The sequence below is a fragment of the Mauremys mutica genome, chromosome 11 (assembly GCF_020497125.1).
Source record: "Mauremys mutica isolate MM-2020 ecotype Southern chromosome 11, ASM2049712v1, whole genome shotgun sequence".
NCBI classification, from domain to species: domain Eukaryota; kingdom Metazoa; phylum Chordata; order Testudines; family Geoemydidae; genus Mauremys; species Mauremys mutica.
In genome coordinates this window covers 77,664,029-77,683,094 of record NC_059082.1, presented here as the reverse complement: position 1 = coordinate 77,683,094, position 19,066 = coordinate 77,664,029, and the positions used below count along the sequence as shown (strand labels likewise).

Below are 19,066 nucleotides of genomic sequence, written 5' to 3'. Positions count from 1 at the left end.
GTGGTCTAAATGTCATCTGTAGAACTGAAACACAGATGTGCATTTTAGCCTGTCAGCAGAGAATTCATTTTGTCTTTATGGGCTCTTTAATTAGTGGTAGAGTACATAAAGCAGAGAGACCTCAGAAAAGCATAGGGTAAAATACAGAACTCTTCTGAGATGGGCCACTAGCTAGTTATCCTTATTTCAGTCTGAGTAAGGATGTGAAATCCTATGTCTTTTTCATATATGAATACATGTGCTTTCAGGTATCTGGACACATACTAATTAAAAAACAATCAAATACCCCACTCCCCTAACTGGCCTCCCTCATGTGACAGGGCTGAAGCTGGTCCAGGGGCTGCCAGAATCCTGCCTGCCAGCTGTTCTCTCCGCTTATGAGAACATGCAATCATGGCTTCTCCCGAGCAGAGATGAGTTGAGGGCAGAGAACAGAAGGACCATTGCACAATAAAACAAAACACACTTGCCAAAAAGAGGCCTCACAATTGGTTCTTGAGAGTATCTAATAATTAGGAATCCTAAGCACTTGAATGAACACTAATAAATTCAGATTGCTATATTCCAACAAGATTACCTCTGACCAACTTTTTAGGTACAGCACATCATTTGTGTATACTTCTCCTCCAAATATCAGTACAGTGTGAAATACAAGGTTATCATTAGGTCACTAGATATTTAAAGGCTTGTCTTCATTGCAGAGTTAACTTAGGCTCTTACTCAGGTGTTGCCTATAATCAGACTCCCATTTGCACACACAAAAAATCTCAGTTGATAGTGGTATTTTACACCTGAGCTAGCTGGCCCTTCCTGGGTAAAAAGCCAGTGTGCTGCAAGCACTTGGGCTGGTAACCAGCCCATTTTATAGTTTCATGGTTTAGCCTGCATTAAAAGTAGTAATAATCCTCTAGTGCCTTCCTATAATTCCCCCAGGTGCCCAGAAGGAAAGACAAGTTCTCCTACAATTCACTGGAAAAGAATTTGAGTGGCTCACTTGCTGCAGTGTGAAGAACTATAGGATATGCCTTCAGAAATCCCAGTGCCTCACATGGGTGAGTGCAGCACCAGTGTGGAAGCTGTTAAATGGGAATGCTTCAGTATAGCTTTGTAATGTGGCCCCTTGCACCTGAACTAGACCTGTGTTAACTATGCAATGAAGAGAGATCCTTAAATGGAGGAGTGCTGCCTGGCTGCCCCATCTTCCTCACGGGAGCCAGAAGAACTTCTCCATCAAGATCCCAGTGGCCCCAGCCATGCACAAACACACATTGATGTGTGTTGTGTCAGAGGGAGGATGACAAAACTACAATGATCCAGCAAAGATGGTAGAAGTAGCAGACAGTTAATTGCTTAAATGTAGAGGTTGCACTTTAAATCTATTTCTGCCAGACCCCCCACAGGTGTGAGACCTCTATGTAACCAGACCTTGGACCATCTCACTCAGAGATGGTCTGGAAGACCCAGCCTCCACCCCAGCAAATGGTTTGCTATAGCTTACCACAGTTATACAGAAGCTTAAAACACCTGTACTTGGAGCCTAGATACTGTTGTGACTTGTACAATGTAAAGATAGCATAACGTGCAGTAGGGAGAAGTAGTTCTGCGTCCCTCTAGTAGAAGAGTTTATGAATGCACTATGGTAGATACTACGGTCACTAACAACTCTTGCAACAATTAACTAACTACAATTTTGGTTTGCACGTTTTAGAAAAAAGTACTGTATAACCATATTAGCATGCAACTGATTTTTAAAGGGTCACTACCAACTTAAATCATATGTTGTAAACTAACCTCTCTACTGTGTGATTAACAACATTTCTTAAGTTGTTAAATCATTTTAAAATCCTGTTTACTTACCTGTGCTCCTTTTCTGTTGGCTGTAAGAAATGCAAGACAAAAAACAATGAAAATAAATTGTCATTTTCACGTAGAGGTCTTTAATACTGGAATGTTTGGGTCTCAAATGCTTCAGGGGAACATTTGCTTGTTCTAAAAACAGCTTTCACTGAACCCTCTTTTTAAAATTACTGTACAAATTGACCCCTGAAACTCTCCTTTTTCTCCCTCAAGATAAGCAGGCCAGCTGCTGCAATAAAAGATCATTGTTTCTGAGCAATGCAAAATCATGCCTTCTACCTCATTTCAAACTGTTCCTGTTAGTGAAGAGTGGGGTATGCTCACTGACTCCAGCTCTTTGAAAGTGAAACTGTTTGTGGTAACTCCAATCATAACACAACATGCACTCCCTTCTCTGTTTGTCCTTAGTGTGACACTCCCTGGTTAGTGCATAACAGATGGATCCATCTATGTCTAAATCAGATCTTCCTGAGTGCTGCTCGGTGTTCTCTCTCTCTCTCTCTCTCTCTCTCTCCTGGGTTCTTCAGTCCACTGGGTTCGTGTTCTGCTCAGCTGCTCTACATTTGGAGTACCATGAGAAGCCCTTAAGTTCACTGTGTTTCAGCTAGTTTCCCTGCCTCACTTGTCTCCAATTCTGTCTGCTGCTGTCAACTTAAAGTAGCTCTGAGATTCTGGCCTGCACCTGTTGGTTTGGGGCTGATCTCTCCCTTGCAGCTTCTATGAGCTGCTGCTTTTAGCCCTGATTCTTGACAGCAGTTTGCCAGCTGCCTGCATCACTTCATGCTCTTGCTCAGATAGCTATTCTTGCTCCCAGCTGCAGCATGTTGGGTGGGGTTGGTCCATCCAGAAGCCCTGGATTCTTTCCTATCTCTCTCGCTCCCCCTTAAGAGCCTAGGCTGGAAGCTGGCCAAGAAGCCTTAAGGGCTCTTGAAGATGTGCATCCAAGGTGTTAAACGGGAGTTTAAAAATCACATTTATGGCTGGATTTTTGTACCTATTCTTCTCACAAGTAACACTGAAGATTCCTGAAACTAAGACAAATGAGAAGAAATACTCTGCACTATTTTTACTTTGTGTATTTTAGTACTTTATATACTGGTAGTATCATTGTGTCCCCTCTGTAGCCAGCCAGTCAGTTTCTCGTGCTCTTTGTGTGGGCCTATTGCACAATGAGGAAGAGAAATGTATTAAAAATAAGAAAGCAATGTCAAATAAGAAGTTGGCTGTTGCACTGATAGGCAGGTGTAGCACCTGAAGCCTACTCACTTTAAAACTCATTCTTTGAAACTTAACTTCCAGTTAATTGTGTTCCTCTGAATCAGGAAGAGAGGCTGTCTGCCTATCTTCATTGCATTAGAAGTCACTAAATGTGAAGGTTCACAGCTAATCTTAAAGAATGAAAACTAGAAGAAAAACTGATGGCTGTTGTAAGGGAGTGTGTTGAAACAGCAGATCACCTGGTTTTACATGGCATTCCTTTGGTTCCCACCTGCCGGACAAAATAGCTTCTTAAAACAACTGATTGAAAGATGAGTTGTGAGCTGTTTCTCGAGCCATTTGCACCACCGTGTGTGTGTGTGTGTGTGTGTGTGTGTGTGTTACTCCTATATTCCAGTATAGTTGTATTTCTAATAACTGAACCATCCCTCTAGTGGACTGCCAGCATGACTTTTGATTATCCCAACATATTTGGTGTGGTCTAAAGGGTTTGAATGGTTGAGATTCTATTGCTCTATCTCAGGCAAGGAAGTTGCAAGTTAAAATTCTCTTCTGGAGTGCACAGGGCAATGATTCTCAAATTATTTACCATTGTGGGCTGCATATGCAGTTCTGTGGTGTTTTTTGTGGGCCGCATCCACACAATTATATATACTGCCTGTATGGCCATGAGAATGTCACATGTGCTGCAGCTGTGTGTTGATTAGGCCATGGGTTGAGAACCACTGTTGCAGATTAATGTTCCATACGGTATCTTAATGCTGAATTTACGCCTTCACTTGCAAAACTTTGGGGTTCTTCACTTTTACTCTCAAACAAAAACAAGGCCTCAAATTGCAGTAACCATCTCTCTAGCCAGGGCTCACTTTGACATTATGGGCTGAGTGACTGAGTGATCAAGGTTCCCTCATCCTTGGAGCTGAGCATACTGCTTTTCCAACATAGCACTCTCCTCTTCAGCTGGCCAGAGTAACATGACAATACAGAACCTCACCACTAGGGCATTAGGCTGATTTGACTCAGCTTGTTGGGAAAGCCTTTGTTTGAGGATAGGTCATAGAATCATAGACTTTGTCAGAAGGGACCATTATGATCATCTAGTCTGACCTCCTGCACAATGCAGACCACAGAATCTCACCCACCCACTCCTGTATCAAACCTGTGTCTGAGCCATTGAAGTCCTCAAATCATGGTTTAAAGACTTCAAGGTGCAGAGAACCTTCCAGAAAGTGACCCGTGCCCCACACTGCAGAGGAAGGCGAAAAAACCCCAGGGCTTCTGCCAGTCTGCCCTGGGGGAAAATTCCTTCCCGACCCCAAATATGGCGATCAGTTAAACCCTGAGCATGTGGGCAAGACTCGCCAGCCAGACACCCAGGAAATAATTCTCAGTATTATTAGTAACTCAGATCCCACCCCATCTAACATCCCATCACAAGCCATTGGGCATATTTATCGCTAGTAGTCAAAGATGAATTAATTGCCAAAATTAGGCTATCCCATTATACCATTCCCTCCATAAACTTATCAAGCTTAGTCTTGAAGCCAGATGTCTTTTGCCCACTTCACTCCTCTGATGGTTAGAAACCTTCATCTAATTTCAAGTCTAAACTTCCTGATAGCCAGTTTATATCCATTTGTTCTTGTGTTCTTGATAGTGAGCTTAAATAATTCCTCTCCCTCCCTGGTATTTATTCCTCTGATATATTTATAGAGAGCAATCATATCTCCCCTCAGCCTTCTTTTGGTTAGGCTAAACAAGCCAAGCTCTTCGAGTCTCCTTTCATATGACAGGTTTTCCATTCCTCGGATCATCCTAGTAGCCCTTCTCTGAACCTGTTCCAGTTTGAATTCATCCTTCTTAAACATGAGAGACCAGAACTACACACAGTATTCCAGATGAGGTCTCATCAGTGCCTTGTATAATGGTACTAACACCTCCTTATCTCTACTGGCAATACCTTGCCTGATGCATCCCAAGACCGCAGTAGCTTTTTTCACCTTACTTTTATCCACCTTTCAATTTTCATATTGATCCCCATTTTTCCAATTTAGCTAATAATTCACCATGTGGAACCATATCAAATGCCTTACTGAAATTGAGGTAAATTAGATCCACTGCATTTCCTTTGTCTAAAAAATCTGTTACCTTCTCAAAGAAGGTGATCAGGTTGGTTTGGCACGATCTACCTTTTGTAAAACCATGTTGTATTTTGTCCCAATTACCATTGACCTCAATGTCCTTGACTACTTTTTCTTTCAAAAATTTTTCCAAGACCTTGCATACTACAGATGTCAAACTGACAGGCCTGTAGTTGCCCAGATCCCTTTTTTCCCTTTCTTAAAGATAGGAACTATGTTAGCAATTCTCCAGTCATATGGTACAACCCCTGAGTTTACAGATTCATTAAATATTCTTGCTAATGGGCTTGCAATTTCATGTGCCAGTTCCTTTAATATTCTTGGATGAAGATTATCTGGGCCCTCTGATTTCGTCCCATTAAGCTGTTCGAGTTTGGCTTCTACCTCAGATGTGGTAATATCTACCTCCATATCCTCATTCCAATTTGTCATCCTACCATTATCCCTAAGCTCCTCATTAGCCTCATTAAAGACTGAGGCAAAGTATTTGTTTATATTGGGCCATGCCTAGATTATCCGTAACCTCCACTCCATCCTCAGTGTTTAGTGGTCCCACTTCTTCTTTCTTTATTTTCTTATTTAGATGGCTATAGAACCTTTTAATATTGGTTTTAATTCCCTTTGCAAGGGAAAACTCCACATGGCTTTTAGCGTTTCTAACTTTATCCCTACATGTTCTGACCTCAATAAGGTAGCTTTCCTTGCTGATCACTCCCATCTTCCATTCCTTGTAGGATTTCTGCTTTTTCTTAATCACCTCTCTGAGATGCTTGGTCTACAATTCCTGCCTATGAATTTTCCCCCCTTTCTTGGGAAGTAATTCCAGGCTTCCTTCACCTATAGATCCCCAAGTTCTTCAGTCCAATCCATAAAACGTTAAGACAGGCTAGTTTAACACGTCATGTTTTATTTTTTGTTTGTTTAAGGGCTGCTGTTCTGTCTTGTAGTGTGAATCATGCCTCTTTTGTGTTTAGTCACAATTCATGCATTATTTAAGTAGCTTCTTTTTGTTTTTACAGTTTGAAATCCAGCCAAAAATTCAACTAGCTTTACAACAGAAAACAAGCTAGCTGCCTGCAGGGGAAAAGTGGGAACTGACACTTTTCTGTTAATATAAGGGAGCTATATTGTTGGGTAGCTTAGGCTCAAATTGTTGTGTGGGGAACTTGGTGTCTCTTCAAAACACTTAGGATTTCAACATTCCCTATCTTCCCCTGCAGTATTTGCAACCCAAACACTGCAGCCTTGTGCTAGAGCCAGAACATGAAAAGGTCTAGAAACATCTGTCCAAGCAGCATTAAGCTCCAAACTGCATAAATTACACTTTTAAAGACAACTTTTTTATAAAAACAAACAAACAAAGCAGAGTTCCCCTCTAAATTCTTGTGCCATCTGAACATATCCATCCCAACACAAGCAGGGGGAGGCAGAGAAGTACTTGGGGAGGGCACTTTGAGTTCTGTCCCTTGGATGCAGGATTTCTTTGCGTTGTAATCATTGGAATTTCCATTTTTTTTTAAAATTCAACTTAAGTCACCACAGCAAATTCATGGTATTTTTCATAAGGATTTTTGACAGTCCTCAAAAGTTCCAGTAATCAATGATCTCAACATACTCAGAACACTAGAGTAGCTTCTTCAACTCTTAGCTGTAATTGGGACAGCAGAAAGCTTTGCAGATCATGATGTCCTTAGGCATGGATCATGACTGGAAAGTACACCTATGAGTCTAGGAGTAAGTAGATGGACACAGCCAACTTGAAGTCTTATCGGTATAACAAATTAAAAGTAGTTTTAGGTACTACACCTGTTTAAGTGCCCTACCAGTCTTTGTGGTTTTACAATCAAACTGTTCTATTAATGTTTTTTTGTCTCCCTTATTTCAGTGTGAAAGACCTACCCACAGTAGTGGATCCTGACTATACAGTGAAATGGGCTTGACAGGCATTACTGTCAAACAGGCAGAGTAAACAAACAGAAATAGAGAGAAATAACTCTTTAATCTCATCTTGGTTATGTAAGAAGTGTAGGGGAGCTTCAGTGATATTCCATTTTTCTGTTTGTTTATGGTGTTCCTTTAATATACTGTAAGCTGCTCACAGAGGCTGCAAAATCGTGGTACAAGTTGTGCATCATCCTCTCAAAGGTTGTTAGCATAAAAGGAGTGAAATATAAATCCCAGTTCAATCTTCTCCTGTGTTGGTGGGAGTACAGGGACAGAATAGCTTGGCTGCCATATTTCTGTGTATTTTTTTTGGACAGGTTTAATCCTCTTGTTAGTATACTTTAAATGGACTATATTGTAATTGTTGTGGTGGTCATGATTAGTCTGGTTACAAGTAGCTTTATACTTCCCTTGTAACTAAAGTTCTGCAAACGAGGGTGTAATGTAACTTTTTTTTCATGGTTTTTTGCTCATTTTCTTCCTCTTCATGCAGTGAAAGACCGTCTTCATTCAGTGTAAAACTGTAGGGTTCTTTGATCTTTGTTGCCTATCGAATTATTGCCAGCCTGGCACTACAAACTCATCAATTTCTTATTCATGCCGCTTGGTGGAACTTGTCCATCCGTGCTTGTAGGTTCTTGAAATGAACCCTTATTAGGATATTAATGGATGTCTTGTTCTGGGTGAAAGTCTGGTTTTACCTTTTTAGAGTGATTCACCTTTGGCTTTTTGATCACTGCCCTTCATGAAAAGAAAAGTGGTAAGATGGAAAAAGTTGGCACTGCACTGAGTCTGGCCTTTACTCATGAAATTGTTTTCATGGTACATGGCAGTGAAATTCAGAATGGGGAAAAAAAAATGTAATAGATGGCAAAGCTCCTTCATTTTCTGGATGTATGTGCACGTGTCATTCTACTGTAGGAGAGGGCAGGTTTGTCTCCTTTAAATTTGCTTGAGATATGATCCGTCTGTGTATCTGCTTGCTGTTACTCCTCAGGATGTTAAAAACTTGTCCATTCCAAGTGGGTTTTTTTTTCTTGTGAGATAATTGGAAGAGTTTTCCCTCTGGGTGAAACTGAGCTGGTTATGGAGAATAAAATCCTTGTTTTTAGTTTTTTTGCCTTGAGCAGTAACTTCCTGATCTAAACCCCAACGTTTTAGTTCCCAGCAAGACGGATCATGTTGCGGAGGTAGGAACAAGACTAGCTAAGTTGTTGTTGACCGATTTGGATGGGGTTTGGGAGGAGAAGTTCTCTGAAAGCTCTTCTGCACTAAAGCATATTGCCAATACTGTTGCAACCCCTAGCATACCTGTAAAACACCACACAGGTGCTTGGGGTTGCTTGCCCTTCCTGTGAGCAAAACTGATTACTGTGACATGGAGTATTCACTGCAGTGTCATTGGGGGCTCTTTTGCAGTGATCGTGTAGATATCAAATGCTAATGGGGAAGTGACAATGGTGCAATTAGTCCTCCCTATGCAACCCCAAAATGCTGTTGCCCACCTTTTGGTGACGGTTTTGACTGCTTGAGCACTGTCTGTCACCTGACTAGCCATTTGCCTGTTAGCTGCATGCAGGCTCTGAAAGCAGCCAAGGTTGGGTAATTGCAACAATCCACAGGCCCTGCATTGCTAGCAGGGAATACTGTGCAGGACCTATTTACACTGTGTGCCTCTATAGCTAGTATGGATGCACTACGTTCTTGCAACTTGCCTTAATCAGTTGCAGCAGTGCAAGCTGAAATGAAGCAACTTGTAATGTAGACAAGACCTGAAACAGGAGAATATTTATACTAAATAGTGACAACTGGCAGCCCAGGGGCTGGTTAATTTTAGGCCCTGTCTACGGAGTGACACAATGCTGTCTTTTTGTTAAAAATAAGTCCATAGTAAGGTATATTTTCCTCCCCCAGTAGTGCCAACAGTTAGTGTTAGAGTCCTTCTCAGTAGGTTATTAATTATGCCCTGTGTGCAACATTAACTCTTGTATGTCGCAAAGAGAACCATTAACTTTTTTTATTTGATATTGGGCTCAATTACTTAAACTGGGGTGTTCTGGGTGTGGTGGACTGTGCCATTGAGGAAAAACTGCTCTATTTTCCTAGAGCATTAAATCATACTGCCGGTGCTGTTAAATTTGTATTGAGCAAGATCCTTGCTCTACTGATTTGAAAACAGTGTTTTCAGCTCTCAATCATGCTTATTTGTCTACAGTCATGGGCTCTGCAGCTGTGTATTTGCGCACTGCCCTGTAGCTAAGGCTTGTTTCCCTAGCTGGGAGTTAGCGGAGTCTCTAGTGCTGAGATTCAATATGTGCTTTAGACTTTGTGAAGTTCATTCTTTGTTTTGCCTCTGTATTTCTTATGCAGGTGCTAAAGGTGGCTAGTTGCTTGGATATACTTTAACTGTTTCCTTCCTCTTTCTGTGGCTACTGCCGTTACTGCAATTCGTCTGCAGTAGTACGGTAGAATCCTAGGGATTGACATGTATCACTTTTCAAATGACTGGCAGGTAGGGTCTTTGTATAGCAAGTTCTCAGCTGTGTTCCTTCTGCCCTCCGTAAGAGTGCATGGTTCATGGCAGTAATATAGATCACCTTTCCATCCTCACAGTGAGCAATCAGCTCTTACACCAAAAAGGAACCCTTTTTACCTAAAGGACTAAACTTTGGGCTCCGAGCTCATATTAAAACATACGTATTTGAAGTTGGGAATTTGGGGAACTGGGAATGGGAAGGACAGGAGTTGTTAGGTAGTGTGATAACCACGCTATTGTCTAGTATGTAAAAAAACAAATTTTCAGTGTGCCATCTTTTCACTCTGGTGATGGGGTTTTGAGGTGTGGGGGTAGCATCTGTTTGTCCTGGTGCATGATGGGAGTAGATGCATGGCACATGTGACTTTCAAAGCACCTAAAGACTAAAGTGTCTTGGGTGGTTCATGTGCAGAAGAGCTGTTCTAATTTATACTTTTATAGGTCCTCTCTGTCAGGCGTTAACTTCTGTGTCATCTTAATTAAATGTGTCTAAACATCACAAACATCTCCTATGACAAGTTTGAACTCTTCAAAGCAAGGTATTCCAGACCTTGGGAAGATGGAAATCTATTATTTATGCTGGAATGATTTCTAGAAGCTTTCTTTGAGATCATAGTCCGATTCTCTTTTGTACTGGAATAGTCAGATTGGTGCCATCTTGCACATTCTGTAATGGCAGATGTGAGAAACGTTATCAGGGTGAGAAACTAATCCAAGCCAAAATCCTCTGCCCTACAAAGGAATCTAATCTCTTGTGGAAAGTAAAGCATGATCTGAGGGCACTTTCCTGGTGTTAAGAACAAAGTCTGTGAAAGACAACTAGTTCCTGGGATTCCTTCACTTGCCTGTTTGGAGGATTGGTGTGGGTGTGGCATCGACAGGGGAATAATACGTATTTGTGTTCTGTGTGTTCGCTGCCAGGGAAACTAGTACACAGTACTGTGATACATACCTGAAAGCCCCAACTAGATGAACGAAGGGCCAAGAGCAGTTGTGTTAATGGGAATGAGCGGCAAAATGTCTCTCTTAACTCTCAGGTTCTTCTCTCTCATCTCGCCAACACCTGTTGGAATTTGGGATTTCATTGTGTGTTCTCAAACAGTTTAAAGAGTTGTAGAAAATCAAGATGGAAAAACTGTTGTAACAGTAGATAAAATTGCTCCTGAGTTCAACGTCTGAATAATTCTAGGTCACTGCTTTGTTCATAGCACAGATACCATTTCTTAGTATTGGGGCCTCTTATTGGCTCTAGAAAAAACTGTGATATGTCTTGCTTCATAATGTAAGGATAGTGGTGGTGAGGTTTATCAACTGATACCACAGTGCCATTAATTTCAATTGATAGTTTTGTCCAGTTACCAGCCTACACAAATAGTTAGTGTTTTCTACCAGCAGATGGCAGCAGAAAACCCCACCAGATAGTCTCATTCTTTGGTTTACCTCTGAAGACTGTGAGTGGCATTTCTGGTAGAGTAAGTTTAGAGTTTTTTTCCTTTAGGGATCCTTAAATGAGCTACCCATCTCTCCCACCAGGATTGGGTGGTTTAAAGCCAGTTTGTCACTTTCTCCATAGCATCTCATGCCTCCGTGGTCTTGTCTCCTTTCAGACACTTTAGCCTAATCCTCAGAACAGAAGAAAACTGGATCATGTCCTGTTTTGAGGAGCATTGAGAATTTTCTGCCAAAGACTGGGTGTGGGTGTGCGGGCGGGAGGTTGGCCAAGCAGGTCCCGGAGGACCCTAGAGATGCTTAATCTGTATCAGGAAGGCCTATTCAGATAAGTGTATGAACACTTTGTCCTCTAAGTCTGATTCCTTCTCTGTGAAGCATGTGTGCGCTTCTACTCTGCATCTGTAATTAAGGCTAAGATTTTGTCATGGTTATTTTTAGTAAAAGTCACAGACAGGTCACAGGCAATAAACAAAAATTCACAGAAGCTGTGACCTGTCTGTGACTTTTTTGCTGCTGCGGCTCCATGATTTTCCCCTGTCACCATGGTGGCTGGGAGCTGCGGGATGATCATATTTCCCAAAGAGAAAATGGGACACCCCAGCCACTCTTCTGAAGCATCCCCCCTCTTCTCCCACCCCCACGCAAGGCTGTCTGCCATCCCTGGAACCCTGAGGAGGGGCCCCCTCAGGAGTCTGCCACCTCTCGCTGGAACCCGGTCAGAGACCCACTGGCTGCCAGCTTGAGTCCCACAGTTCCTGGGCTGAAGCAGAGAATGTCACTGAGGTCTCAAAGTCACTAATTCCCTGATTTCCATGACATAAACGTAGCCATATCTATAATGCACCCATGTGAGCATCTTTGCAAGCTCCTAGAACAGATTCAGTGGTGTAACACAGTCACTCCCTAGAGAGGCTCTGTGGAAGCTGTTTTCTGTGGTTTTCCCCTGTCCTTTGTTTTGCTGATGGGTGGTGGTTTTTGAAACCCTACTTCTCCATTGTTCTTTTCCAGGTCAGAAGAGTGGCACCTTCTTAATGTCTAGTTTTCTTTCCTGTCACGTCTTTCTGTACTGGAATAGGCATCCCACCTGTTGAATGACTTGTGACCTTGGCTGAAAACTAGTAATAAAGGAGAGATTTAATTGTTATCTGAGTTTCCTGGCTTCTTTGCCAGAACACTAAAATAAAACCAAGTTTAAATGATTCCTTTCTTTGGATGACATTTAAAATTACTAGGCCTTTGGCTTCAAGAATGGCCCTCTCAATCCGGTAGTGGAAACAATAAATCTGAGAAGCAGATTCCATCAATGAATTAAGGACTGTAGATGAGGCTGTATCAAAATCAGGTGAGGGATAATGGTGAGGTCTGCCTTTAAAATGGCCCGAGATACTGCCTGTCTTAGTTCTGACTAGTACAGTAACTATCCATACACTGATTCTCTCTAGTGAAGGGGCCACCTTTACCTTTTGCTTGACTCCAATAGCCAGGGCTTTGGAGCTGCGCTCCAGCTCTGCTCCAACTTCAGGCAAAAACCTGCAGCTCCACTGCTCCGGAGCTGCTCTGGGCTCCGCTCCAAAGCCCTGCCAATAGCTTCCAAAAATATCACATATGCACTTCAAGTGGCTTGTTTTCTCTTTTGCCTAATATCACCATGTCACAGGCTTAGCTCCCTTAAAATGAGTGTGCTTTTTCTGAAGTAATTCTGCATTTCCAGAACCTGCAATTGAAAAAAATCCAACTGAGCACAATTGCAGTAGGATCTTGGAACACAATCCTTCCTGAACTGAAATTAGTCCGTGTGGGTGTGGGCTCTGAAGAGAGAACAAGATGGGACCATCTATGTGTTCACTCCCATTTTGGTCTTGTTTTCCAGGTCCTGAAGTTGTGATTGCCATGCTCAGGTATTGATGCTCATATGCACAGCTGTTTAAAATGGCAGAGGGAGGTGGCAACGAAGAGGTAATTCACTTGAACAGTTTCCGTAGTCACAGTGGGAAAGGTAAGTAACTTCACATGCGCTTGCAAAGTCCCTAGATCGAACACTAGTGCTTGCAAGCAGTAAACCTCTGAAAGCTATGTGAGTAACACGTAAGGTGTTTGCATGCTCTGCTGCACCAAATTGCATACTCATTTGGTTGCCAAGAAGTGTCTGAATTTCTCCTTCTCCCATTCCACTTTCTTCAGGCTGTTTGCTAAGCTCCTGGAAATAGCCACTCAGAATAGAGCTACTTTTGGCAAATCTTTGAGAGGCTGGTAGTGCAGCCCACCTTTTAAGGGTCTCCCAGCATGAGGCTGGCTTTGCGTTCATGTCCTGATAGGACTATGTAAGTTGGCATTTGTTCCTTCACAAGTGGAGTTTAAAATACCAGTGTCTGTGTATTTGGAGATAAAGGGATAAATCTATTCTTTGTAGGCAAGTGATGGGCTGTCATGGCAGTTTTTTGTTGTATCGGATTACTGAAGGTTGAACCAAAATCTTGAGTATCAGATCCATGCTTTGCCTCTGGGATAAGTGCTGTCTGTCAGATAGAGAAACCATAAATCTCTGGATGAAAAGTGTGTTCAAGGTTCCAGTAACTATGCTTATTTCTGTGTTCTTATCCCATTCTTGCAAAGAGCCTTGTAAGATAAGGACACCACTTCCTGGCAGAATACACTTGTGGCTGGAGTAGTAGATTTCCTAAAGTCAGTGATCCCATTCACTCAGACTCCTGCTAGGTCATTCTTTGCTTTCATAAGAGAATGAATGGCACTTGGATCCCTTTTCCCTCCTCCAGCACCTGCTCAAATGATCAATCAAATGAACAACCTTTAAGATGTTGACCATGCTGGAGCCTTGTGTATGCAGTGCCTCCTATCCCATTCCTTGTGGAAATTAATTTGAAGAAGCTGAGCACTGAGACTAGATTGTCTATTAGCACTTTCAGCAGCCTGTGCTGCTAAGCCATTCCCTAAACTGGCTCCTGCTGGAATCTGAGATGAGGATTTGCACAGCACTAAGGAATAAATGTATTTTTTAAATACGCTTCTGTTTGAAGTGGCTTCTGCTGTTGTCTGCACTTATACAGATTTCCTTACGTTAGTATGCTGTCTGGTAAGGAGATGGCTGTAACAATGAAGTGTGCTGGCACTAGTGCCTTTGAGATCCTTTCCCCATTATTGCAATGCAAACGCTAAACTTTTTTTTTTAAGATTGAAATTGTAGGATCTAAATATTTTATGAGCTGCTGCAAACCTTTAGCAAATAGATCATGTTCTCTGCCTTACTGCAGACTGGATAAACAGGAGAGATGAAGGACTTATCACCATATCGGACTCCTCAGATGAAGAGTTACCTTTGTTGCTAGACACGCCACTTCAGCAGCGGCAGGAAGAAGATGACGACGATGTAGTCATCCTGGTGGAGGTGATTTTCATACATTGTACAAGTTATCACATTTTTTGCCTCTCTAAATAATCTATTGTGCAGGTGAATAACATGCTTCTTCAGAGCTCACAGTGACCACTGTGGTAACTTATTCAGCAGGAGCACCTAAGCTTAGTGTTAGCTGATGGCTGCATTGGCAACTCTTTGGGATCTCAACTCCTCCATCTTATTTGGGTAAAGTGAGGTTAACAAAGCCATGCTGCTTAAGACAGTGGTGTAGCCAACAAAGATTACAGTTCCCAACATATAATGATTTTCTCTTAATCCAAGAAGATGGAGCACTGTATACTGGGATGTGTAGTCTCCTAGGGCTGCTCCGTATTTAAAATGAGAAGGTTCATGGACTTAAGGGCATGTGTCGGCCACTCCTGCAATCAAGGGCACAAAATTCTTGCCCGTTGCTTCCAGTAAACTTCTGGACTTGCACTTAGGGAAGTGGGGATATATTTGAGTATTTAACCATCCAATCCCTTAGGCATATGGTACGTTAAGGCATATGGTACGTCTCAGTGATCAAATCTGAGCATTAAGAACCAGAATGTCCTGACCACTGACACATAAGGGAACCTGTGGTAAACTGACTGTTTCCAGCCTTCTTAGGAGCAAAGCAGTTTAGGGTAAGCGTGCAATGACTGTTTGGCTTTAATCTTCAACATGAAAAGGATCAAGCAATGCCATACGGTCTTAAATTTAACCATTTCCGTGTAGTATACCAGTGCCTGGTTTGATGCCTACATATTATACTTTGGGCGCATATGTTCCTGGCACAGTGTTGAATGCATTGCGTTCTTGACTTCAGTTTTGTATGCAATAAGCTTTTGCCAAGGTGTGCAATTGTGGGGCTGTTGACTGCTGCTTTCCTCTACCACCTTTCCTCTCCTCTCCACATGCACTGCTCTAGGTCTTGGGCCGGCACCTCTTTCTTGGGGTGGAAAGGAGCATTTTTCTCACTCTGGGTTTGGGATGCAGTCCCCAGTGTGTTAACCATGATCACTTTAGCAGGTCTGATCTAGACTCAGACTCTGCAATTCTAGTCCCTCTGGGGCAACGACAGTGGTTATTAGTGATCAAGGTATATTATTTATTTAGAACAAAAACATTTCAGAGAAACATCTTAAAAACAGTAAATTAGCCTAAATATAATGCTTCCTTACCACTCCCTGGATCTGGGAGGGCCCAATTCCATAGATTCCTCCATGGAGCCTGTCTCTCTTTCACCAGCCAGTCTCCCTAGACCGCTCCTGACAAATGCCTTTACATTCTCAGGAATCCAACTTTAAACTGTTTGAATCCCTTTGAGCTCCTAGGTCCCAGCTCTACTAAACAAGGTTTGCAGTTGGAGACACGATACATATCTCTGAAGTTAACAGTTGGGCCCCATTGTCTTTCTATTATGTGCCTAGGGGTTCTGATTGGGGAAGGCATTGTTTTGCTTTCCTCCTTTGTTCCTCCCCACAGCTCCAATATAAGTCAGAGGAGTGCATTCACATGGGAAAGCCTTAAAACCCAGAACACACATCTCCCTTTGCTGACCTGGTCGCACACAGTTTTAATACAATTATTATAGCTTATTGCTTACCAGGTCCTACTCTTCTGTTTCTCTTTCCTCCGATCCATGTCAATTCACTCGGCCCAGGGTGCAAAATTAACTACTTCCTGTCTCCTCCCACTTGCATCTGAGTACATTCCTCACATGGCCCCTAGCACATGCATCCGCCTCCCTGGCTCTCTGTGCCACACAAACACTGTTCTTCAAATTTCTTAAAAGTCTCTTCTGTGAAGGGCTTATGAATTGTACTTTTCCACTGAATGTAATGTTTGTGTAGGAGAGTGTAACCATTGAGTGGGCATTACCACCACCACCACATTATCCTGTTGCTGTAACTCTTGTCTGTCCATCACCTTTCCTCGTAATGTCTTGTATCCTAAATAAGCACAAGTTCCCTGGGATATGATGCTTGTCTCATACCTTTAAAATGCAAGACACACCTATGGCCATTACCTGACTTGTAGAGTTCTGTCCCTGAAAGGCTTAATGAGTCCTCAGAGGCAGACATCAGCTCCCTCACTGTTTTTGACAGTTAATGCTGCAAGAAAACACATCACTTGAACCAGACTGCTAGAGCCTGGGTTCTAATGGGTTACAAAACCTTTTGGTTTATCTAAAAATACTGGTCTTGTAAATATGCTTTTTGATGATCTGGTGCATAATACATTCTCAGATTTTAGTTAGATTTTTTCGAAAGCTTCAGAAATACAAACACATGATATATAGGCAAAGCATATTCTACCTCAGGGGTCGGCAACCTTTCAGAAGTGGTGTGCCAAGTTCACTGTAATTTAAAGTTTCGCGTGCCAGTAGTACATTTTAACGTTTGTAGAAGGGCTCTCTCTATGTCTATACTATATAAGTAAACTATTGTTGTATGTAAAGTAAATAAGGTTTTAAAAATACTTAAGAAGCTTCATTTAAAATAAAATTAAAATGCCGCTTTTATCAATTTAGTGTGATCCTTGCCTGGGGTTCCAGCCCCGCTCAGCCCGCTGCCGGTTTGGGGTTCCATTCACTCAGCGGGCTGAGTGGGGCCAGTATGGGGCTGAGGGCTTGGCTACACTGGAGAGTTGCAGCGCTGATGGTGGCTTTACAGCGCTGCAACTTACTCCCCGTCCACACTGGCAAGGCACATACAGCGCTGTATCTCCCTGGCTACAGCGCTGGCTGTACTCCACCTCGGCCTGAATAACGAGCGCTGGTGCTGCAGCGCTGGAGTGCCAGTGTAAACAGTGATTAATCTTACTACGCTGTAACTGACCTCTGGAATTTTCCCATAATGCTTTTAACTAAAGAACTCTTTGTTTTGTTATGATGCCTCTCTTTGTTTTGTTGTGAACTCGGGGCTCCTGGAGCTGCTTATCTAAAAAACAAACACAGCCACTGTTTGCTGTGAATGAGGCAGGCAGGGCGGTGAATGTCCACAGCTAGTGTTTGCTTGAGGAGAGAAACAGCACGCTGTGGGGCGGGGGGAGAAGAAGGGAGTCCCTCGGAGCAGCTGCTTATCTGGTCTGAAGGCTATTTGCATTTAAGAGTGAATGAGGGGTAGGGGAAGTGGTCAGAGTGTCGGCTCCAAAAATCCACTCTCTCTGTCTCCCCCACACTCCCTGTCACACTCCACCCAACCCCCCTCTTTTGAAAAGCACGTTGCAGCCACTTGAATGCTGGGATAGCTGCCCATAATGCACCACTCCCAACACCGCTGCAAATGTGGCCACACTGCACTGCTGGTAGCTGTCTGTGTGGCCACACTGCAGCGCTTTCCCTACACAGCTGTACGAAGACAGCTCTAACTCCCAGCGCTGTACAGCTGCAAGTGTAGCCAAACCCTGAGTGGCTCAGTCCGCTGCCAGTCTGGACTGCCGGCCGCACTCAGCCGGCTGCCGGCCTGGGTGAGCAGAACCCCAGGCTGGTAGCTGGCTGAGGGGGGCTGGCGGCCAGGATCCTGGCTGAGGGGGGCTGGCGGCCCCCAGACAAGGATCCCAGGCCCCCCTCATCCTGCTGCCAGCCGGGGTCCCGGCCGCAGGCCCCCCTCATCCCGCTGCCAGCCTGTGGTTCTGCTCACCTAGGCCAGCAGGAGGCTGAGCGGGACCGGCAGCCGGAACCCCAGACCGGCACCCCACTGAGTGCTGCCGGCACCCCAGACTGGCAGTGGACTGAGCCACTCAACCCGCTGCCGGCCCCGCTCAGCCCGCCGCCGGCTGAGTGAATGGAGCCCCAGGCTGGCAGCGGGCTGAGCGGCTCAGCCTGCCACCACTCTGGGGTTCCAGCCACCGGCTCCTGCCAGCTGGGGTCTCAGCTGCCAGCCTGCTCAGCCCGCTGCCAGTCTGGGGTTCTCTGGGGGTCCCCAGGCCAGCAGCGGGCACTGAGTGAGGCTGGTGGCTGGGACCCCGGCTGGCAACAGGGGAGCAGCCGGAACCCCAGAGCTCGTGTGCCACAGGTTCCTGACCCCTGTTCTACCTTATAACATTTTCTCACCTGCATATGTCGGCATACAGAACAAGTTCAAAAGCTGTAAGACTGTTCTTACAAAGCGTATTTCACCTTCAGGCTATTTTAAAAAAATCCTCTTAAGTTGTCCATTTTTTTCCCATTAAAGCAACTACAGGTGTCTAGTAAAACAGATTTCTTAACAGAGTGACCATTCCATTCCAGTGTTTGGAAAAAAGTAGGAATGGCTCTTCAACCTCAGTTCGTGGGTTGCAAACCTCAGTCTGCCCAGAGCAGAAACAATGGCCGGGACTAGCACATGACATTCTGGTTCCTGCTGCCTGTTAAGTGAATTGGTGAACTGAGGTGTGGTTATCAAACTGGTCAGAGTTCCCACTTCTTATTTTAAAGGGTGAGCAGCGCAGTGTGATAGGAGTCCATTCAAATCATGTGTACTTAGTTTGCCCAGACATCTTTTACTATTAGTTTTGGTCAGAGTTAAAGTACAGTTG

At 43.6% G+C, this 19,066-nt stretch overlaps 1 protein-coding gene across 8 annotated transcripts in view; it reads left to right on the top strand.

Annotated features, from left to right (window-relative positions):
- RNF216 (ring finger protein 216) overlaps positions 1 to 19,066 on the top strand; it is a 110,381-nt gene that overhangs the window by 7,626 nt on the left and 83,689 nt on the right. For 5 of the 8 annotated variants that reach the window (XM_044979273.1, XM_044979272.1, XM_044979265.1 and 2 more), the window contains 2 exons: positions 13,019 to 13,144; positions 14,418 to 14,551. In XM_044979273.1, the coding sequence (XP_044835208.1) occupies positions 13,078 to 13,144; positions 14,418 to 14,551 (201 nt within the window). In that variant the 5' untranslated portion in view covers positions 13,019 to 13,077. Of the gene's footprint in view, positions 1 to 907; positions 1,053 to 1,234; positions 1,326 to 13,018; positions 13,145 to 14,417; positions 14,552 to 19,066 lie in introns of those variants that run through there. The other 3 variants (XM_044979268.1, XM_044979269.1, XM_044979270.1) reach the window with 3 other exon arrangements.